Here is a 23,039-nt window from a genome sequence, read left to right on the forward strand (position 1 = left end):
ATGCATGAGGCCCTGGGTTCGATTCCTCAGCACCACATAAACAAAAAGAAAAAAGCCAGAAGTGGCGCTGTGGCTCAAGTGGTAGAGTGCTAGCCATGAGCTGAAGAGCTGAGGGATAGTGCCCAGGCCCAGAGTTCAGGCCCCATGACCGGGCCCCCCCCCCCCAAAAAAAAAAGAGTGACCCACCAGCACCTGGCTAAGTAGCAGCTTGTATTTTTTGTTGTTGTTGCTTGTTTTGCCAGTCCTAGGGCTTGAACTCAGGCCTGGGCACTGTCCCTGAGCTGCTTTTGCTCAAGGTTGGTGTTCTGCCACTTGAGCCACAGTGCCACCACCAGCTTTTTCTGTTCATGTAGTACTGAGGAATTGAACCAAAGGTTTTATGAATGCTAAGTAAGCATTCTATCACTAACCATATTCCCAGCCCCTTGTTTTTTTTTAATATAATTTTATTGTTAATACTAAGATGTACCAAGGGGTTATCATTTCACAAGTCACCAAGCTTCTTAGAACTTGATTTTAATTAATTGAGAAATTCGTGTTTTATAAACTTTGGTTTCTGTGTTTTTTTCCTAGAGATTTTGCTTTTTTACCTTTAGTTTTTTTTGTTGTTTTGTTTTTTGGTTGTGGGGCTTGAACTCTGGCCTGAGCACTGGCCCTCAGCTCTTCAGCTCAAGGTGAACACTCTACTACTTGAGCCACAGCGCCACTTCTGGTTTTCTGGTCGTTTATTGGAGATAAGAGTCTCACAGACTTTCCTGCCTGGGCTGGCTTTGAACCGTGATCCTCAGATCTCAGCCTCCTGAGTAGCTAGGATTACAGGTGTGAGCCACCGGTGTCCGGCTTACCTTTAATTTCTTTGGTGATTGGCCTTTGGAAATTTTTAGGCTTATACCATTCAAGAGAAATGAGATAAAGCAAGGTGCCAGATCACACCTTCTGAGTAGCTAAGATTATACCTGTAATCTTAGCTACTCAGGAGACTGAGACTTGATTTTGGTTCCAATTCAGCCCAGGCAGAGAAGTTTGCTAGATTCCATCTCCAAAATAATCAGCAAAGAGCAGGGCTGAAGGCATGAGTCAAGCTGTAGAGCCCCAAGCAATTAGCAATTAAAAAACACCAGTCCGAATTCAAGCCGCAGTAACAGATTTGTTTACATATAGGGTGATAGAAATTAGGGGAATACCAGAGGCTGGGCACAGATGGTATCAATACCTGTCTTGGATAACAAGCACTTTAAAACAAGTAGAGTTCCAGGTTCTTCCCCCTTCCTTCCTGCTGAACAGTAGAGCTGAGCTAGGAGTACAAGGCCCAGGCAAGGGGGACCAATGGCTAAAATATGAACAGGTCTGCAGTGCTGCTTCTCTACTCTTCCTGGCTACAGATTGTTCAGAAGGAAGCGGAGCGCGCTGAACGGGCCAAGGAGCGGGAGAAGCGGCGGAAGGAACAAGAGGAGGAAGAGCAAAAGGAGCGGGAGAAGGAAGCGGAGCGGGAACGGAACCGACAACTGGAACGGGAGAAACGGCGGGAGCACAGCCGGGAAAGGGACAGGGAGCGAGAAAGAGACAGGGAGCGTGACCGGGGAGACCGAGATCGGGATAGGGAAAGAGACCGGGAACGAGGCAGGGAGAGAGAGAGGGATCGCAGAGAAACCAAGCGCCACAGCAGAAGCCGGAGTCGAAGCACACCTGTTCGGGACCGCGGCGGGCGCCGCTAGCTGGGAAAACACTAGAGAGCTGCAGGTACCAGCCACTCTGCCCCGGGGGGAGGGGGGTTAAGGCCACAGAGGGATAGGTACAATCACCACCACCCTGGAACCAAGGGTCTGAAACTTTCACACCATTGCCCAGTGCTGAAGTATGACTGCCACTTGCTTCTACACACCAGATGGAGCAGTGGCCATCTGTACAAACATACACACATCCTCCTTAACCTAACTCCGGGTTTAGCCTTCTGCTTCTCATTTCCCATTAATTCTGAGAGGGAAGAGCTAGGTTATGGAGGGAGATGTTTGGCCCGAAGTGGAGAACAGCCACGTGTCCCAGACCTCTCCTTTTCCCTCCATCATGCTCAATGCCTCCCTTGGGTACTCATAGTCTCTTGGGAACAGCTGGGGCCAGGACTGGGTCACCTATGAGCTGAATCAGTCTCCTCCTGAGTCCCGGGGCCCCTGCAGTTCCCAGTCTCTACCCTGCAGCTTTTGCCTCTTGCCCACTGGTTCCACTTTATATCTACCTTTTCCTTTTGTTCAATTTTTATTTTTATTTTTTTTATTATTAAATGATGTGGTCTATGGAAAAATAAAATAAAATCTGACTTAGTTTTAACTAGTATTTGAGTGGCTTTCCTTGGGGAGGGTTGAGATGGGAAGCCTTGGCATTTCATGCACCGCTGTGGACCAGCCCTGGCTCTACTCAGTCCAAAGCTGTTCTTCACCCTGGGGGCTGGGGGAGAAATGGCGCGTGCCACTTCTGTGTCTCCCCCCTCCCCAGCAGACAAGAAAGGTCTGCTTGGGACCCACGCATGCTTGGGCTTTTTGGTCACCTGCTCACCACCTTCGAGGTGCTTCCCAAGTCAGCCGCCAGAGGGCAGTGTCCCCTTGCTCTTGGTCCAGGCAAATGAGCTTCCCCCAAAAGGTTCCGCCCTCCAGCCGCCGTCGTCCCTGTCCCTGACTCGTTCCTGGGTCAGACCCGCGGGCTCCCTGGACCCTCCTTCCATCCCCAAGCGCCCCCCAGCCGAACAGCTGCCGTGCAGTGCGCGGGGTCCCAAAGTGCCGCCTGGCCCTGGCCCACACCAGTATCAAAAGCCGGTTCGGAGCCTGGTCTCCGCAGTGGGCTATTCCCTACCCCGCGGCGCGTCGCCCTTCACCCAGGGCCCGCGAGGTGCGGCCGCCTTGCGTCTCTGGGGTGCGTCCATTCGGCCGGGTCCTTTCCAATGGCTTGGGCGTCCTCGGCCCGAGTGCCCCGCCGCGGGCCGGGCCTGGCCAGAAGGGCGCCGCATCTGTATGCGCCCAGCGGCCCCGGAACGCCGAGGGGGCGGGCGCCAGGCGCCGCCCCCGACCCCGCCGCGCGGCCCCGGCTGGCCGGGGAGGGTCGGAGGCTGGTCTCTCCTCTCCCGCGCGGCGCGGCGCGGGGCCGCTCGCTCCTCCGCAGGCGGAGCCTCTTCCCCCGCCCCCTCCGTCTCGCTCCCTTGTTCTCGCCGGGGCCGCTCAGACCTGCAGCGGAGCCGCGGCGCCCGCTCCATCCGCTCAGGGCTGCGCCCGGGGAGCTGGCGGCGGGAGCGGGCGGGGGTGCTCTCGGCCGTCCTGGGCCCCTCGGCCGTGCCAGGTAAGAGCGCCTGCCCGGGAGCCGAGGGTCGGGGATCCTTGCAGGGGCGTCAGGGGGCCCGCAGTGTGCGGGCGTCTTCGGAGCGGTGCGCTCCGTGGCTGCGAGCCGCCGCCGGCAGCCCCGTTCTCCCGCGCTCTGCCTCTTTCCCTTCTCGCACACCTCTCTCGGGTTCCTCGATTCTCCCTGCTCTCTGCCTGTTTGCCTTCTCTGCCCCTTGCCTGTTCCCAGCCCTTCCTTCTCAATCTTGTCCTGTCTCTTCCTATCTCTTCTGTCTCTTTGCCTTTTCCTTCCTCTACCTTTCCCCCCTTTTCTCTCTTTTCCCTTTCCCGCTCTCCCTTCCTTCCCCACACTCCTTTCCTTTCCCCATCGCCTTCCTTTCCTTTCCCTTCCCGCTATCCTCTTGCCCACTCCTCTGTTCCCTTCCTTCTGTCTCCCCTCCTCGTCCCGCCTCCCTCTCTTTTCCCCAGCCTCCCCCTGGCCTGTCTTCCCTGGGAGGGAGCAAAGGGACTGTCAGGTGTGGATCCGCTCTGGGGGAGGAGGGGCACAAGCGACAGCTACCTGAAGGGTCTCCCCGGGAAGAGAGCAGAGGAGGGGCCTCTCCATCTCTCTCCCCCCCCCCCCCCCCCCACATCCACCCCTTCAGGGCCCCCCCTACTTTGCCTGCTCCTGGCTGCTCTCTGCCCGGAATGAAGTTCCCAAGGCCCTATCTGCCCCCCCCCAAGCCCCTCTGACCCCCATTTGTACCTATAGGACTCCTCTCTGCCTTCCACATACCCAGACTGCCTCCCTGATTTCTTTCCCTTCACTGTTGCTGCCTGTTCTGTCTTTTGCTGTTCTGTTTCATCCAGTCTACTCTGTCTACACTGGATAATCCCTGGTTTTTGGCCCAGCCCCAGAGCTAGTGCTGTCTCTGGCCTCTGGGTCAGCCTCCATTTCACCCCCTCACAAGTCTCTTTTTCCTGCAGGCAACCCTGTCCCTTCTTTTAGCTCTAGCCCCAACTCATGCCCCTTAAGGACTGCAGCTGGCAGTGTGGGCTAGAGAGAAGTGGAATTCCCCATAGGAGAGGGACTTGCATCCGCTCTCAACCTATCTTAGGCTGTGCTTTCTCTTATCTTAGCCTGACCTAGACACCTAAGGCCAGACCTTTATGAATCCCAACCTCTTGAGCTTGAGCCCTTGCTCTGTTAGCCCCTCCTTCAGTTCCCTGGCGACCAGCCCAAGGTGGGAGGACGGGAGAGATTTGGGATTCCCGGCCCTCCTAGCATCATCGCCTCTCCTGTTCTCCATCTCAGCTTCTGTACTCAAGAGTTGACTGCCCTGGGATTTATCAGCTTAGAGGGCTGGAGGTGAATATAGGCAGAGTCTGGGTGGAGAGATGGACTAAACTGTCTACACTGCCTTAGTCCAGGTTCTGGGCAGTGGGGTGGTAGGTCTTTGGTAGGGTTTAGGATTTCCTTGACCCTGAGCAGCAACCTGTCCCACAGGTGCAGATCCATGGGGTAGCCCCACCATACCTGCCTCTCTACCCCAGCCAGCTCATGGGCCACCAGATCCAGCCCAGCCTCAGCACCTAGGGCCAGTGAAAGAGCCCTGGCTGGAATCCAAAGATGTGGGGCCTCATGAGGCTCCTGCTGGCTTGGCTGGGTGGCTGGGGCTTCATGGGGCGTCTGGCAGCCCCAGTCCAGGCCTGGGCAGGGTTCCGGGGGCGCCCAGGCCCTACGCTGCTGCGGACCCGAAGGAGCTGGGTCTGGAACCAGTTCTTTGTCATTGAGGAATATGCTGGTCCAGAGCCCGTCCTTATTGGCAAGGTAAGGATCAGCCCCTCCCATGTCTACTCTTAACAACTCTGGTCAGGCCCAGCCCTGTCCTGCAACTTCATTACTTCTGCAATGACCTTGGGCCTTGGGACTCCTAATGCTCCACCCCTAAACCTAGACTCTCTAACCCTTTATCCCCTGCACTTGGAGCCCTCTACCATTTTTCCCTGACTCCTACAGCTGCACTCAGATGTTGACCGGGGTGAGGGCCGCACCAAGTACCTGCTGACCGGGGAGGGGGCAGGCACTGTATTTGTGATTGACGAGGCCACAGGCAATATCCATGTGACCAAGAGCCTAGACCGTGAGGAGAAGGCACAATATGTGCTCCTGGCTCAAGCTGTGGACCGAGCTTCCAACCGGCCTCTGGAGCCCCCATCAGAGTTTATCATCAAAGTGCAAGACATCAACGACAATCCACCTGTGTTCCCCCTTGGGCCTTACCATGCCACAGTGCCCGAGATGTCTAACGTCGGTAAGCACCCTGCTTGCTTTCTTCTGGCCCCTTCTCCTCCTTCCCCTTTTGCTGTCTGCCCCCAGAAGCCGCCTCCTTTTTAATTCAGCCTCCCTCACATCAGAGCCCCCTTCACCACCTGTTCTTCTGCATCTGTCCCTATTGCTGCTTAATGGGAGTGCTGGGATCCCCCACAGGGACATCTGTGATTCAGGTGACTGCTCATGATGCTGATGACCCCAGCTATGGGAACAGCGCAAAGCTGGTGTACACTGTGCTGGATGGACTGCCTTTCTTCTCTGTGGACCCCCAGACTGGTGAGGATAGAGCTAAAGAGCCTAAGGGGACAGCCTCAGGGGTGCATACTCCCTGACCCAGTGTCTCTCCCCAGGAGTGGTAAGAACAGCTATCCCCAACATGGACCGGGAGACCCAGGAGGAGTTCTTGGTGGTGATCCAGGCCAAGGACATGGGCGGCCACATGGGGGGGCTGTCGGGCAGCACTACAGTGACAGTCACCCTCAGCGATGTCAACGACAACCCCCCAAAGTTCCCTCAGAGTAAGGAGGCGGTGCTTTTCTTTGACCCTTGGCCTTGGAGAATCCATCTCCCCCCCAGCCCTAACCCTAGCCAGATTCCAGGAGAAGGGAGTGTTGGGGGTAGGGAGAAGATCCCGAGACCTCTCTAAGAACATGTTTTCCCTAAATCCTCTCCTAAGGCTTGTACCAGTTCTCTGTGGTGGAGACAGCTGGGCCTGGCACCCTGGTGGGTCGGCTCCAGGCCCAGGACCCAGACCTGGGGGACAATGCCCTCATGGCATACAGCATCCTGGATGGGGAAGGGTCAGAGGCCTTCAGCATCAGCACAGACTCCCAGGGTCAAGATGGGCTCCTCACTGTCCGGAAGGTTAGCTCCTACCTGGGGACACCTGCAGACCTGGCTTGCCTAGCCTGTGGGAGGCCATGGATCTGATCCCCCTGCAACAAGATGGGGATGGGGGACAAATGCCTGCAGACTCATTTGTACCCATCTCCTGCTCCTCCCAAGGGGCACATTTCTAAGTGATCTCCTAAAACGCTCAGGACTCCAATGTTGGAGTTTAGAGGTTGTGGTTATCTTAACCCAGACCCTGAGGCCTGGAAAAGGAATGGGACTGATTCAAGGTCATTTAATGAGTCTATAATAGAGCTGGGGGTGGCTCTAAAGTTACCAGCTCTGCAATGGGCTGCTTACCTGCCTTCACTCTGCACTGGACACACATGGGGAGGAGACTTTCCACTGTGAGCTGGGCCTGCTCTGGCTTCCATATGTCTCACTTGCTTTGTCTCCCCTCACCACAGCCCCTAGACTTTGAGACGCGTCGTTCCTACTCCTTCCGTGTAGAAGCCACCAACACACTCATTGACCCAGCCTACCTTCGGCGAGGCCCCTTCAAGGATGTAGCCTCTGTGCGTGTGACTGTTCAGGATGCCCCAGAGCCACCTGCCTTCACTCAGGCCACCTACCACCTGGTGGTGCCAGAGAACAAAGCTCCTGGGACCCTAGTGGGCCAGATCTCAGCCATTGACCTGGACTCCCCTGCTAGCCCAATCAGGTAAGCTGGGGTATGTGCTGGATAGGGCAGGGACTCAAAAGGAGCACAGACGCTTCCAGGACGTGCTTCCTTAATCTGGCTACGATTCTGCCTCCCAGCAAAGGTCTCCCTTCCTGCACCTGCTTACTGGTTTGCAGGCATGGGTGCCTAGGGAGGCCTGGAGGGCCTGGCTAATGTTACCTAACTCTACCCATTCTCTGGGTACATTAGAGAGGCACCATCTAGTGGCAGTGCCAGCAAATACCTCCTTTGGTAAGTCGATCTCTACTGATCACTGAGTGCTTCACATTTTTCCACTCCACATTTTATTCTTACAACGGCCCTGTGAAGTAGATGTCAGCATTTCCAGCTGTTTTAGTAGCAAAATGTGTGTGGTTAAGTAATTTACCCATAATACATAGCAAAGCTGGGATTTGAATCTAGACCTATCTGCCCTGAGAACAGAGGTCAAATGATTTCCCCAAGGTCATCATAGTTGGGCCAAGGCAGAACAGGGCTGAAACACAGGTCCATAGGTGCCCAGAACAGAAACCAGAAGTCTGAAAGATGGATAGTATTTATCTCTTCTATTTTTCTCTTATCTTCCCTCACGCTCATGAAGTTTGGTCTCCCTATCCTAGGTCCTCCCCGATATATGTTCACTTTGAGGGGACTGCAGCCTGAATATGGCTCTGGATGGGGAAGTCTCTGCTCAAGAAGCTGGGGCCCTGGGGCCTCTGCCCACATGAGCCAGGAGGCCCAGAGGAAGGGAGGGATGGCCGTTCCCAGATCAGGTACTAGCACAGGCCCTATCTTCCCCAGATACTCCATCCTCCCTCACTCAGATCCAGAGCGTTGCTTCTCCATCGAGCCCGAAGATGGCACCATCCGAACAGCAGTGTCCCTTGACCGTGAGGCTCATGTGTGGCACAATCTCACCGTGCTGGCCACAGAGCTGGGTGAGGATCCCCACCCCCTGGGAAGGCAGCATTCTTCTGGCAGAGGGCCAACTGTCCCTGAGTGTGGTGGAGGAGGGCCATGACTGCCATCACACCCTCACACCCCATGTGTCAAGCAGGTGGCCTGTCTCATAGGGTGGTCCAGGCAGGGCACAGTAAGTCTGCCTGCACATTTTCCTCACCCTGGATCTGCCCTCTCACCTGACTTGTCCCAGCCCAAAACGAAATGAGAAGCTCATAGCTCCCAACCTGTGTGCTGGCAGGCCCTGCCCTTCCATTCTTTGCTTCAGGTTAGAACTGGGGCCCAGAAAAGGGCTGTGCAGGGGAACTGAGCTGGCTGTGCCAGCAGCCCCTCTCAGAGAAGCCCTGCTGAGACCCCCAGCTCGCTCCATGTAGGAGCTCTTCTTGTGCTTCCTAAATTACCAGCAGCTCGTTCACCTCCCCTGGCCTGAGGAAATGGAGAAACCTCCCTCCCTTCTTTCCTCCTATTCATGTCTGTGCTGTCTTCACCTGTGTATCAGAATGGCTTGCATGTACATGTTTATACATGGCAGGAAGAACTGTGTATGTGTGCGTGCAGATATGTAGTCCAGAATATGTGTAATTCTGTATGTATGAAAAGTAATGTGAGTGGATGTGTATAACTGGGTATGTGTTTACAATTGAGTGTATCAAATTTCTAATTTATGCATATGTGGGATTGGATGGGTGTATATATATATATATATATATGTATGCTTTATATATGTGGGTATTCATGGCAGATAATAGTAATTTATTACTTATTGTGAGCCAGGCACTATTTTAGGTACCAAAAATGGATTAACTCCTTTAGTCATCACTTCAGCTTGCTTGCTTGCTTGCTTTTTCTGCTTGTCATGGGACTTGAACTCAAGGCCTGAGCACTGTTTCTGAGCTTCTTTGGCTTAAGGCTAGCACGCTACCACTTGAGCCACAATGCCACTTCAGGCTTTTTTCTGTTTATATGTACTGGGGAATCGAACCTTCATTCATGCTAGGCAAGCACTCTACCACTGAGCCACATTCCCAGTCTCCCATTTTTAAATGAAGAACCTCAGACAAAGCGAAGTTAACTGCCCAAGGTCACACAGCAAAATAAGTGGTAGAGGCATTCCATCTCATGAGTCTGAAGTCGGAGCTTTAGCCCTCCACCATCCTGTGTGTGTGAGTTTGGTTCTTTTTTTTTTTTTTTGGTCAGTTGTGGGGTTTGAACTCTGGGCCTGGGCTCTGTCCCTCAGCTCTTCAGCTCAAGGCTAGTGCTCTACCACTTGAGCCACGGCGCCACTTCCAGTTTTCTGGTTGTTAGTTGGAGATAAGAGTCTCATGGACTTTCCTTCCCCGGGCTGGCTTTGAACCGTGATCCTCATATCTCAGCCTCTTAGCTAGAATTGCAGGCATAAGTCACCAGTTCCTGGCTTGTTTCTGACTATGCAACTGTGTGTGCTACTTGACAGTGCTGTGTGTCTGTAGTCATGAAGATTTCTGTGTGTGTGTGTGTGTGTGTGTGTGTGTGTGTGTGCATGTATGTACATACATAGGATTTTGTGGTTGGTTGCTTGTACCTATGTAGGGGTGTGTGTGTGTGTGTGTGTGTGTGTGTGTGTGTGTGTGTGTGTGTGTGTGTGTGTGTGTGTCCGTCCCAATTATCTTCTCACTTCCTGTCAAATCCTGCTCCTCCCACCATTGGCTTAGAGAACTGGACTCTTCCTTTATTGCAGTGAAGGAGTGTCTCCAAGTTAGCCCAGCTCCTACAGTGAGGCAATCTACAGCTTCCCCACCCAGGTTGTGACCTCAGCCCCTTCATCCAGGGTAGCCAGCTCTCCCCTGCCTAAGGAATTGGGAGGCTCAGCCTAGGAGATGGGCATACACACTCTGTGCCTCTTTTGAATGGTATGGACAGTGAGAAGCAAGGTGGGATACTGGTGAAGAAGGGGTAAAGAGGGGACCTCGGCTCTGTATCCCATAGACCATGTGGCTTTTCCCTCTCCAGGGTCAACTCTAAGTAATACAAATTTCTGTACTACAGCTTTCTAGACCTCATCTCTAATGATGTATGTCTGTGTGTTTTTGTCTGTCTGTCCATCTGACAATTACTATACGTGGCTTTGCATAAAAATGCATTTTCTGGGCTCTGCCTGCATGGGGGGAGCATATCAAACACCTGTACATTGCACTTGTTTTAAACATTCTTATGTTTGCTATATGATATGACTATTTTATGGTTGATGTCTGTACATACCTGTATATATCCTCTTGTTGACCATTTATGCCCATGCTGCACGTGCCTTGCGTATGTTATTGTACATGGTGTGTCATGGGTACTGCATTCCCATATATTGTATATTATGCTTATCTTGGGCACTACATGATTATCACATCCACTTGGCATTGTTCCATTCACATAACCACATGGTTTGCTGCTTGCACATTACAATGTGTTGCATGTGCACTTTATGGGACTGGTAAAATGTGTTATGTTGTGTGTGTGTGTGTGTGTGTGTGTGTGTGTGTGTGGTGTATGTGTGGGTGTTCTGGCTTTAGACAGCTCCGCACAGGCCTCCCGTGTGCAAGTGGCCATCCAGACCCTGGATGAGAATGACAACGCGCCCCAGCTAGCTGAGCCTTATGACACCTTTGTGTGTGATTCTGCAGCTCCTGGACAGGTGAGCAACTGAAATAGCTGGCTAGGCTCCCAAGGCCTCTAGCAGTCTACATTCAAGGCATTGCTTCTTCCTCCCAGTTGATTCAGGTCATCCGGGCTCTGGACAGAGATGAAGCTGGCAACAGTAGCCGAGTCTCCCTTCAAGGTCCTGTGGGTCCTGACACTAACTTCACAGTCCGGGACAACCGAGGTAGGTAGCCTCCCAAAACCATATCATGCCTGTCTTCCTTCTCCTTTCCACCACCCCTACCCCAGCCTGCCTAGCCCATGTCCTAACAGAAGGATATGGGTTTACTTTCCAGTCTTCCCATGGGAAGCTGGCTCTATGTGCTGGACCAATCTTTCCAGGAAGATGTCCTAAGATGTAATCCAACAACTTCTCCTTCCTACAGATGGCTCTGCCAGCCTGCTGCTGCCCCCCCGCCCTGCTCCACCTCGCCCGGCCCCCTACCTTGTACCCATAGAACTGTGGGACTGGGGGCATCCAGCCCTCAGCAGCACTGCCACAGTGACTGTCAGCGTGTGCCGCTGCCGGCCTGATGGATCTGTAGCATCCTGCCGGCCTGAAGCCCAGCTCTCACCCACCGGTCTCAGTACTGGTGCCCTGCTTGCCATTGTCACCTGTGTGGGCACCCTGCTTGGTGAGCCAGGCCACAGTGGGACATGGGCCTGCTGAGGGAGGGAAATGGATCTAGGGCTTAAGTGGCCATGCATGCCTGGATTTTCCCACCACCTGATGCCTTGGCCTCATATCCCTGATTTGTAATCTGTGGCAGTAACAACCATAAAAACTATTTAATTCTTGTTCTGTGCCTGATATGGTGTTAGGCATATCACTTGTGGTATTTTGTCTTTTCAACAACCCAAAGAGATATATGTTTTACATATAGGTTAACTAAGCTTCAAAGAAGATCAAAGAGCCAGGTTCTAGTGGCTCACACTTAGCTACTCAGGAGGCTGAGATCTGAGGATTGGTGGTCTCCAACCACCACAGAGCCAGTAATGGAGCTGTGGCACAAAGAGGTAGAGTGCTAGCCTTAAGCATAAAAGCTCAAGACAGTGCCTAGGCCCTGGGCTCAAATCCCAGGACATGCACACACACACACACACACACGCACGCACACACTCGCGCCCAGCAGAGAAATTTAAGCAAATTCCCAGTGGTCTCAGAGCAAGTCAGTATCCCCAGATGTCAATCCTTGGACTTTCCCCTTATACCTGTGCCATTCAGCCCCCCATTCTTGCCCTGCCGGCTCAGCAGCCTCTGTGCTTTGCCTTGCAGCCCTGGTGGTGCTGTTTGTGGCCCTGCGGCGGCAGAAGCAGGAGGCACTGATGGTACTGGAGGAAGAGGATGTACGAGAGAACATCATCACTTATGATGATGAGGGCGGCGGCGAAGAGGACACTGAAGCCTTTGATATTACAGCCCTGCAGAACCCAGATGGGGCTGCCCCACCACCTCCTGGCCCACCAGTGCGCCGTGATGTGCTGCCCAGGGCCCGGGCACCACGCCAGCCCAGGCCACCCGGCCCTGCCGATGTAGCCCAGCTCCTGGCTCTACGGCTGCATGAGGCAGATGAGGACCCCAGTGTGCCCCCCTACGACTCTGTGCAGGTGTACGGCTATGAGGGCCGAGGCTCCTCCTGCGGCTCGCTCAGCTCCCTGGGCTCTGGCAGTGAGGCTGGTGGGGCCCCAGGACCTGTGGAGCCGCTGGATGACTGGGGCCCACTCTTCCGCACCCTGGCTGAGCTCTATGGGGCCAAAGAGCCCCCGGCCCCCTGAGTGCTGGCCCTGGCCCTGCCCTCTGCAGTGGGGCAGCTGGCCCAGGCCTTCTGAGTAAGCCCCACAGGGTCCAGGAAATCGGTGGCAACCTAGGGGCCCAAGGCCTCCTCCTGGCCCCTGTGTCCTTCCTTCCCCTGGGCACCCTTGCTCTTATCCCCACTCCTAAGTCGGTCTGTGTGTCTCTCCAGGGATTTCTGTCTGTCTGTGACACTCTCCCTTCTGTCCAGGTCTGGGTTTTGGGACTCTGACCTTGAACCTCTCTGTTCTGTCACTGTGACTCTCTGTGACTGTTTTTGTCTCTATGATTCTAAACTTCTCACACTCTGTCTCCCCTGCCCACACACATGCTCCATGTCTGTTTCCCGCCTCCGTCTCCCCTCTTTGGGTCCCTGTGACTGCTTTTTAGTTTTATTCTGTTGTCCACTCCATCCCCAACGCAAGAGAAACTTCCAGCCACTGCTGCCCACCCTCCTGCAGGGGACGCTCTGCCCCAGGTCAGTGACCCTAGGCTGCTGGCTTAGGAAGGGGTGGAAGGAAGCTCCTCCCCCACTCCCATCTCTCACAGCTCTCCTGTCCTTACAGACCTGCCCGCATGGTTCCATCCATCACTCATGGCCTCATCCTGGCTCCACTGGCCCCCAGCAGAAGGAAGGAGCCAGCCCACCTCCCAGGGCTAGAGCTCCAGCCCCCACGTGGCCGCCTCCCTGGAGCTCTGCCCAGCTGTCAGCCTGCCCTGGGCATTCCAGCTCCAGGCATTGTCTAGTGTGCTTCCCAGACCCCAGAGGGAAAAGGGGGAGGGAAAAAGGGAGGCAGCTGGGGAAAGGGGAAAGAGGGAGGAAGGGGAGGGGCCTCCATCTCTAATTTCATAATAAACAAACACTTTATTTTGTAATGCTGGAGCCCTGCTTCTATTTCAGCATTCAGGTTTCTGGACAGAACTAAGGCCTCAGCCATCTCCCTGCTCATTCCTTCTCTTTGGATTTGGGTCATTCCATTTGGAGAGCAATTCTCTGGGTTCCTTGGTGGTCTCAAACTGTCCATGGAATTGACTGTCCATGTGTAGAGATTGGCAAGAGGAAAAGGTGGGCAGGAGGAATACAAGTAAGAGCTAGTGAGGAAAAAGAATGAGAACAAGAAGAGGAGGCTCCAGTCTAGGAAAAAATATGTGGGTGGGTAGACAGCTGAGAAGTGCAAGCCAGCTTTCCCTGAGCTTGTAGTGCCAATGGAGAAAGGGTGAGAGTCACACTGAACCTCAGCCTGCCGCTCACACCTTTAATTCTCCCTCCCTGCCTAGTCCTTGTGGAGCAGAAAGGAGGGAGAGGATGCAGACAAGCCAAATAATTCATCTGGGGAAGCAGCTGAGAGGGGACTTGCAGGACCCACCCCCTCCTTCCAATGCCCATTTCCTCAGGCAGAGAAGGGGCCTGCTGGGAAGCCGCACAAGACCCAGGCCTCTTACTCTAGACAGAGCTTCTCAAGACATGGGGTAGGTGGGTCAAGACAGACCTTCACAACCCTTCTTGCTAAGCATATGTGCTGACAACTAGGAAAAACTGCCTTTTCATGCCTAGATTGGGGGAAGGAGCCTCACCTCCAGGGCTGTTACTGACTGCTGAAGCTGGACTCCTGGATCCCTGACAGGCCATGGGGCTGTCTATCCCCACAAGGCCTCAGAGACTAAGAAGGCAGCAGTGGAAGCAGGGCATCGGAGGGGACAAGTTCTTCCGGTTCAAGGCAGGAAGGTCATCTCTACCCCTTTGATCTTGCCCTGATATCTGCATCAGACCTTCAGGAATCATTGGAGTAATGAAGGAATAGACTCACTGTCTGGTCCACTTTACTGGAAGAGGGGGGTACATTTCACCAAAAGGACAGGCAAAGCCGTGTTACCCTCCTATTCAAAATTCTCTTTTCTCTTCTGGTCTGTTTTTTTATACTTGCATATAACAGCTGCACATTTATTACCACACTCAAATGCACAGATACCACCACCACCACCACCCATACACACTGACCTATACCTAGATGGAAGGCCTACCCACCTCTGTGGACAGGAATCTGTACCCTCTATGGGTCAGACAGAGTTAATCAAACATGTAAATCTTGTAAATCTTCCTCATGTGCTCCTTCAGGACTAGGGCATCGTAAGCTCCCTGACCTCTGATTTATGGCTACTGGAATATCCCCAGCCCCCCAGACTGGGAAGTAGGCAAAGAATTAAAAAGTTTGCTATGGGGCTGGGAATGTGGCTTAGTGGTAGAGAGCTTGTCTAGCATGCATGAATCCCTGGGTTTGATTCTTCAGTACCACATAAACAAAAAGCTGGAAGTGGTGCTGTGGCTCAAGTGATAGAGTGATAGCCTTGAGCAAAAGAAGCTCAGGGACAGTGCCCAGGCCCTGAGTTCAAGTGCCAGGACTGGCAAAATAGAAAAAGAGGAGGAGGAGGTACAGCAGGAAGAGGAAGAAGATGGAGGAGGAGAAGAAAGAGGAAGAAGACAATAATGCTGGCAATACTGGCTAAAGGAGGAGGAAGTGTTGCTGTAAAGGACACTGACCAGACTCCTGAGCTTGCTTTGCAGGCTAGTCCTGGACAATTTATTTTGTCTGTCTTGGGGCCTGAATTCTGGGCCTGGCAACTGTCCCTCAGCTCTTCAGCTCAAGGCCAATGCTCTACCACTTGAGCCACAGCGCCACTTCCGGCTTTTTCTGCTTATGTGGTACTGAGGAATCGAACCTAGGACCTCATGCCTGCAAGGCAAGAGCTCTACCACTGAGCCACCTTCCCAGCCCTCCTGGACAATTTTCTCTGTTCCCTTTCCTCATTTCAGGTCCCCTAGCTTCTGTCCCCCTGCTCCCTGTTTCTGTCCCAGATCCCCCCCTGATTTATGAGGCTCCCTGACTCTCCTTCCCCCTGTCCTGAGTCTAGAGGGTCATGGTAGAGTTTAGAAATCCTCCTCTATCTAGCCAGCTCTTCCTGGAGCAATTTTTTTGTTTTGTTTTTTTTTTGGGGGGGGGTCCGGTCGTGAGGCCTGAACTCTGGGCCTGGGCGCTGTCCCTCAGCTCTTCAGCTCAAGGCTAGCACTCTACCACTTGAGCCACAGTGCCACTTCCAGCTTTTTTTTTCCTGCTTATATGGTGCTGAGGAATCGAACCCAGGGCTTCATGCATGCAAGGCAAGCACTCTACCACTGAGCCAACTTCCCAGCCCAACCTGGAGCAGTTTCTAACCTGAGGTGCTGATGTGTCTAGAAGTGGCTGTTAGCCTTGAACTCTGTGCCTGAGCGCTGTCCCTTGGCTCTTCAGCTCAAGGCTAGTGCTCTACCACTTGAGCCACAGCGCCACTTCCAGTTTTCTGGTAGTTAATTTGAGATAACATAGTCTCATGGACTTTCCTGCCCAGGCTGGCTTTGAACCGGGTTCCTCAGATCTCAGCCTCCTGAGTAGCTAGGATTATAGGCGTGAGCCACTGGCACCTAGCTGTGACTGACTTTTTTTTTTTTTTTGGTCGGTTGTGGGGCCTGAACTCTGGGCCTCAGCTCTTCAACTCAAGGTTAGCACTTTATCACTTGAGCCACTTCCGGCTTTTTCTGCTTATGTGGTGCTGAGGAATCGAACCCAGGACCTCAAGCATGCAAGGCAAGCCTTCTATCACTGAGCTACCTTCCCAACCCATGTGACTGTCTTCTTTAACTACTATTTTTTTCTTTTTTATTGGGGGTCAGGAGGACATCCCTGGGTGCTAGCCTTGAGTATTTTTTGCTCAAGGCTAGCACTCTACCATTTCATCCACAGCTCTACTTCTAGCTCTTTGGTGGTTAATTGGAGATAACAGTCTCTTGGGCTGCATGCTGGTGGCTCACACCTATAATCCTAGCTATTCAGGAGGCTAAGAGCCAAGGATCACAGTTCAAAGCCAACCTAGGTGAAAAGTCCATGAGAATCTTTTTTTGTTTTGTTTTTGTCGGTCATGGGGCTTGAACTCTGGGCCTGGGCACTGTCCCTGTGCTCTTCAGCTCAAGGTGAGCACTCTACCACTTGAGCCACAGTGCCACTTCTGGTTTGCTAGTGGTTTATTGGAGATAAGAGTCTCACTGATGTTCCTGCCCAGGCTGGCTTTGAACCGCGATCCTCAGATCTGAGCCTCCTGAGTAGCTAGGATTACAGGTATGAGCCACCGGTGCGTGGCTCATGAGAATCTTATCTCCAATTAACTACCAGAAAACCAGAAGTGATGCTGTGGCTCAAAGTGGTATACAGCTAACCTTGACAAAAAGAGCTCAGAGACAGCACCCAGTCCCTGAGTTCAAGCCCCCTGACCAACAAAAATAAGAGTCTCATGAGCTTTCCTCCATCTTTTTTCTTTTTTAATTTTTTATTCTCCAGAGGAAGTATCAGGAAGGAGAGACCAAAATGAAGGAAAGGAAGCAAGGGGAAGACGATGTCTGGCAGGGTAGGAAGGAGGGGGAAAGCTATAGGGAATGACTTCAGGCCCTGGCCGGCATGCCAAAGCAGACTAGGAGGAGTCAGCTTCCCAGGCTCACCTCTAGAGACCCTTGAGTTTTTCTTTTTTTTTGGGGGGGGTCCGGTCGTGGGGCCTGAACTCTGGGCCTGGGCACTGTCCCTCAGCTCTTCAGCTCAAGGCTAGCACTCTACCACTTGAGCCACAGCACCACTTCCGGCTTTTGTTTTTCTGCTTATGTGGTGCTGAGGAATCGAACCCAGGGCCTCATGCATGCAAGGCAAGCGCTCTACCACTGAGCCACCTTCCCAGCCCACCCTCGAGTTTTTCGAAGTTCATTCATCTCTGACCACCAGCCAGGCATTGACCTAGCTATTCTTCCACATTACTTCCCAGAAGGCTGTGAGGAAGAGAGAAAACACTGGGCCTTGAGCCTGGGAGAGGTAGTGCAAGCTCTGGAAAGGGAGGCCAGGCAAGCCCCATCACTGTACCTATTGTGTAAATAGGGCAAGTCATACCCCGAGCCTTCTTCAGTGATGTGAGCTCAAAGGACTGTCATGAGAAATGCACTGAGCACAGGTATCATCATTATCATCATTGTGTCATGCTAGAAGAGGAGGGCAGAAAAGGGAAGCTCATCACCACCAAGAACTCTCTTCACTGCACTAGGCCCCAAGCCTACCAGGGTACTCTCCCCGTATCATTCTGAGAATGGCTGCTCCCTTCATCGCTATCCTACCTCAACAAAGTGAGAAGTGACGAGGAGACTGGGCATGGAGGGCTCACATCTCTAATTATACCTATCAGGAGGCTGAGATCTGAAAATCAAAGCCTGCGTGGGCAGAAAAGTCTGTGACTCTTATCTCCAATTAACTAACAAAAGGCTGGAAATGGCTCATACAGCAGAGAAAAAAAACCAAGTGAGAATATAAGGCAAAGATTCTAAGACAGATAAAGACCAAAACAAGCTGGTTACTGGTGGCTCGGCTGGCACCTGTCTGAATCCTACTCAGGAGTCTGAGATCAGAGGATCATGGTTTGAAGCCAGCCTGGGCAGGAAAAGTTGTGAGACTCATTACCAATTAACCACCAGGGGCTGGGAAGGTGGCTCAGTAGTAGCGTGCTTGCATTGCATGAAAGAGGCCCTGGGTTCTATTCCTCAGCATCACATAAGCAGAAAAAGCCAGAAGGGGCGCTGTGGCTCAAGTAGTAGAGTGTTAGCCTTGAGCTGAAGAGCTGAGGGATAGCGCCCTGGTCCAGAGTTCAGGCCCCACAACTGGGGGCAGGAGGAGGGGGGGAAACACTACCAAAAAAGCAGAAGGAAGTAGAGGTGTATTTCAAGCAGTAGAGTGTTGGCCTTGAGCAAAAAAGCTAAGGGACCAGGCCCTGAGTTTAAGCCTCAGCATTGGTGCATGTGCCCACACATACACAACACACACACACACACACACACACACACACACACATACACATACACAAAGACAAAACAGGAAAGAACAAAGAGGCTAGGGATGGGATGATGAAAAGTAGAAAAGAGGATGGCCAAAGAGTCTAGCACCTAGAACAGGATCTGGTATGCACTAGGCACATGGCTAGTGTTGGCTGAAGGTCAACTTGGAGCAAAAAAGGAGACTGGAGCAACCCATTGGCCATCAATAGGAACATGTTGGACAGAGCCATCAACACACATCTCTGGTAGGCAGAGAGGGTGGGAGCATGGAACAAATGAAGCAAGCAATCCAGAAGAGCTGGAGGCAGTGCAGTGGGGCTACTTACAATGGGCACCTCCCTACTGTCCTATCCTCCCATCCATTTCTGGGCTTGAGATTCCCAAGTCCTGTCATGGTGTCTCAGTCTCTGCAGGCATCCTGGAGTCTTCTGGTGTCTCCTCTCTGGGCCCCAAAAACAGTTCTCCACTTTCTCCAGCCCTGGGGGGAGTGGCAGGTTCCAGATGGGTCTGGCTGGCCTCGGCCTCAGCCTCTAGCTCCTGGTCCTCAGCCTTGAGCTCCTGGTCTGGCTCAGGGAGCTCCTGCAGCTCTGTGTACAGTGTGCAGACATCACTGCGTGACACATACTCCCAGCCACTCTCCCGCACGTGGAAAAGATCTACAGAGCCCCCTGAATAGGCATCACGGTGGGTGGCACGGGCCACAGCACAGCAGGCCAGGGCATAGGCTTCCTGGATGGACATATCATAGTGGTAGCTACGGTCCAGCACACCATAGGCATAGGGAGATCCAGAGCCCACAGAGAAGATGTTCCCCTGTAGGCAGGTGCCATCGCTGTATACATAGAAAAGAGCAGGACCAGAGCGGTCCCAGCCACACAGGGCAGTGGCCACACACAGATCTAGCCCACGGTAGCGGGACATCATGGCTGACAAAAGCTTGGCTGCGCTGGCCACACTGGGCAGATGACCTTCCCTCAGTGCCCAAAGCCTCAGCTCCCGCTGTAGTACCCGGTACCAGGTAGCACAATCAGCAGAGGTGCCAGAAGTGGTCCCCAAGAGGTGCCGGTGCACAGGGATGATCTTGAGTGAGGCTGGACAGGCCACATAGTTGCCACAGGAGGAACGCGTGTCAGCTGCAGCAATGACACCATGACGGAAGCGGAAAGCCAGAGTGGTAGTTCCGTGGGCCAGGCTGGGGCCCTGGGTCTGCAGGAAGGTCTGAGGGTCACAGCCCCGGGGCACAGCCCAGCTGCCAGCTGGGGGCAGACATAAGGACAGTTCCTTAGTATCTGGGGCCTGCCATTTGCACACATCCTGTAGAGCCATCTCTGAGTCTGAGTGAAGGTTGGAAGAAGCAGGGCAGGGATTTGAAGGCTGGGGTCAGGCAGGTGGGGGAAGAGGGACGCTACAGAGAAGCTGGACTGAAGCCAGAACCTTAAGCAAGCATACAAGCTATTTATCCCAACTCCAAAACAGGCTTTGGTGTTGATGGGGACAGCCCCTCTTCCTCAGAGTACTGTGGAGGGAGGAAAGGACAGACCATGGAGTGTCCAGCACTGGGACGATTCCATCCTTCAGTCAGACCTTCACCTTCTGCTTCCCGTAACCCATCTGAGAGTCACCCACAGAGTCTCCTGTCAGTCATCCTATAATGACCCCAAGAGGGGTGAGGGTTGGGAAGCTCCAAAGGCAAGTGGGCACAAGAAAAGGGAGCAGGGCTGAGTCTCTTTTGCTTTTTCTCTATAGGACATGGGCATGCAAAAACAAATTAAAGCCAGGTGCTGGTAGCTTATTCCTATAATCCTAGCTACACCGGAGGAGGCTGAGCTCAGGTGTGCAGTTTGAAGACAGCAGCCCTGGACAGGAAAGTTGGTGAGACTTTTATCTCCAATCAACCGCCAAAAAGTAGGAAGTAGAAGTGTGGCTCAAGTGGTAGAGTGCCAGCCTTGAGCAAAAAACTAAGCGACAGTGCCAAGGCCCTAAGTACCTGAACACAAACACACACACATACACACACACACACAGAGAGGAAGGCTCTGCCCTGGCCTGAAAGAACTCCCAGCAAGGAGGATATTCTATTTACTTTATAGTAAAACAGAATGCTGTGGACCACTGTGGCAAGAGATCTTGACTTCAGAAACTGACTTCAGAAGTAGGACATCAATTCTGAGACTCAACTCATAATTTGAATCCATGGGCAAGATGGAGAAAAATAAAATGGCCTAAAGAGAGAATACATGAGTTGATTTTTTTTGTCTTTTAGTTGTTGTTGTTGTTGGTCTTGGGGCTTGAACTCTGGGCCTGGACCCTGTCCCTGAGCTCTTCGGCTCAAGACTAGAATTCTATCACTTGAGCCCATTGTACCACTTCTGGTTTTCTGGTGGTTAATTGGAGATAAGAGTATCATGGACTTTGCTGCACAGGCTGGCTTTGAACCATGATACTCAGATCTCAGCCTCCTGGGTCATTAGGATTATAGGCATGAGCCACTGGCACCGAGCTTTATTTTGTCTTTTTTGTCAGTCCTGGGGCTTGAACTCAGAGCCTAGGCACTGTCCATGAACTTCTTTTGCTCAAGGCTAGTACTCTACCACTTAAGCCACAGCACCACTTCTGGCTTGTTCTGTGTTATGTAGTACAGAGGAACCAAACCCAGGACTTCATGCATGCAAGGCAAGCACTCTTCCACTAAGCCACATTTCCAGCCCCTACATAACAGGTTTTTTGGTTTGTTTGTTTTTTTTTTACATAAGAGTTTTGTAAAAGAGAAAAGGAGAAAGAGGCTCAAATACCTTCCAGAGAGGCAGGTTACTGAAAAGTGAAAGTGAAGGGAAACATGGAGGTCTCTTCTGCCTTGGGGATGAAGGTGTCCTGTTAGCATATAAAACTGGCATTCCTGGGGCTGGGAAGGTGGCTCAGTGGTAGAGTGCTTGCCTAGCATGCATGAGGCCCTGAGTTCAATTTCTCAGTACTACATATTCAGAAAAACTTGGAAGTGGTGTTGTGGCTCAAGCAGTAGAGAGCTAGCCTTGAGCAAAAGAAGCTCAGGAACAGTGCCCAGGCCCAGAGTTCAAGCCCCAGGGCTGGCAAAAAAAAAAAAGAAAGAAAGAAAAGAAAAGAAAAAAGCATTCCTGGCTGGAAATAGAGTTCAGTGATAGAGCACTTGCCTAATACATCCAAACCTGACACTACAAAAAAAAAAAAGTCCTGAGGGTAGCGAATGCAATGGTTTAAACCTGTAACCCAACACAACAGCACTCAGGAGGCTGAGACAGAAAGGTCAAGAGTTTGAGGCCAGCTTGGACTACATAGTGAGACCCTGTCAAAAATAAAAAAGAGGCCGGGGCCGGTGGCTCATGCCTGTAATCCTAGCTATCCAGGAGAGGTCTGAGTATCACGGTTCAAACTCAGCCTGGGCAGCAAAGTGGGTGAGACTCTTATCTCCAATAAACTACCAGAAAACCAGAAGTAGCACTATGGCTCAAGTGGCAAAGTGCTAGCCTTGAGCTGAAGAGCTGAGGGACAGTGCCCAGGCTCAGAGTTCAAGCCCCAAGACCAACAAAAAAATTAAAATAATAAATAAATAAATAAAAAAAAAAGAAGCCATGAAATGGTGGCTCATACCTGTAATCCTAGCTACTCAGGAGGCTGGGACCTAAGGATTGAGGTTCAAAGTCAGTCAAAACAGGAAAATCCATAAGACACTTAGCTCCAAATAACCACTGAAAAGCTGAAAGTAGAGCTGTGGCTCAATTGGTATAGCACCAGCCTTGAGCAAAAAAGCTCAGGGACAGTGCAAAGCCTTAGTTCAAGCTACAGGACTGGCACAAAAATTATTGAGTTAAATAAATAAAAAAAGAGGTGAGTGCTGATAGCTTTGAATCATAGCTACTCAAGAGGATGAGATCTGAGGATCTGGTCAGCTCCAGCAGATAAATCTGAGAGACTCTTGTCTCTAACTAACCAGTAACAAGCCAGAACTGGAGGTGTGGTTCAAGTGGCAAAGTGCCAGCCATGAGCAAAAATATCTGAGCAAGTATGCTAAGCTCTGTGTCTCTCTATAATCAGAAATACATAACAACAACAACAAAATAAAGTCTAGGAACACTACTCATGCCTATAATCCCAGCTACTCAGAAGTCAGAAGGGGAAGGTCAAGAGGATCATGATTTGATGCTAGGTCAGGGAAAAAGTTAGGGTAACCCTATTTCAACAAATAAGCCAGGTTTAGGAGGCTGAGATCTGAGGATGGTGATTTGAAGCAAGCCCAAGCAAGAAAGTCAGTGAGACTCTTAGCTCCATCAAAAAAAAAAAAAAAAACAGAAGTGGCACTGTGGCTCCAAGTGGGTAGAGTGCTAACTTTGAGTGAAAGCTCAGGTACAGCACCCATTCCCCGAATTCAAGCTCCACAACTGATACATTTTAAAAAAAAAAAGTCCAGCCGGGCGCTGGTGGCTCACGCCTGTAATCCTAGCTACTCAGGAGGCTGAGATCTGAGGATCTCGGTTCAAAGCCAGCCCGGGCAGGAGAGACCGTGA

The 23,039-nt window shown here is 52.2% G+C and overlaps 3 protein-coding genes across 7 annotated transcripts in view; 2 read left to right on the forward strand and 1 right to left on the reverse strand.

The window, feature by feature from the left end:
* Acin1 (apoptotic chromatin condensation inducer 1) overlaps positions 1-2,329 on the forward strand; it is a 50,329-nt gene extending 48,000 nt beyond the window's left edge. For 3 of the 5 annotated variants that reach the window (XM_013025396.1, XM_013025398.1, XM_013025400.1), the window contains one exon: positions 1,383-2,308. In XM_013025396.1, the coding sequence (XP_012880850.1) occupies positions 1,383-1,715 (333 nt within the window). In that variant the 3' untranslated portion in view covers positions 1,716-2,308. Of the gene's footprint in view, positions 1-1,382 lie in introns of all 5 variants that reach the window. The other 2 variants (XM_013025401.1, XM_013025399.1) reach the window with 2 other exon arrangements.
* An 852-nt stretch (positions 2,330-3,181) lies between these two features.
* Cdh24 (cadherin 24, type 2) lies at positions 3,182-13,413 on the forward strand. Its single transcript, XM_013025316.1, has 13 exons — positions 3,182-3,324; positions 4,810-5,133; positions 5,323-5,617; positions 5,794-5,913; positions 5,988-6,155; positions 6,314-6,501; positions 6,936-7,189; positions 7,991-8,127; positions 10,690-10,811; positions 10,889-11,000; positions 11,203-11,451; positions 12,093-13,086; positions 13,175-13,413. Exons 2-12 carry the CDS (start codon positions 4,933-4,935, stop codon positions 12,590-12,592), a joined length of 2,346 nt encoding a protein of 781 aa, XP_012880770.1. The 5' UTR covers positions 3,182-3,324; positions 4,810-4,932; the 3' UTR covers positions 12,593-13,086; positions 13,175-13,413.
* A 5,478-nt stretch (positions 13,414-18,891) lies between these two features.
* On the reverse strand, positions 18,892-19,880 carry Psmb11 (proteasome (prosome, macropain) subunit, beta type, 11). Its single transcript, XM_013025328.1, has one exon. It carries the CDS (start codon positions 19,825-19,827, stop codon positions 18,892-18,894), a length of 936 nt encoding a protein of 311 aa, XP_012880782.1. The 5' UTR covers positions 19,828-19,880.
* Positions 19,881-23,039: the final 3,159 nt, after the last annotated feature.

This window comes from Dipodomys ordii, unplaced genomic scaffold (genome assembly GCF_000151885.1).
Source record: "Dipodomys ordii isolate 6190 unplaced genomic scaffold, Dord_2.0 Scaffold84, whole genome shotgun sequence".
NCBI classification, from domain to species: domain Eukaryota; kingdom Metazoa; phylum Chordata; class Mammalia; order Rodentia; family Heteromyidae; genus Dipodomys; species Dipodomys ordii.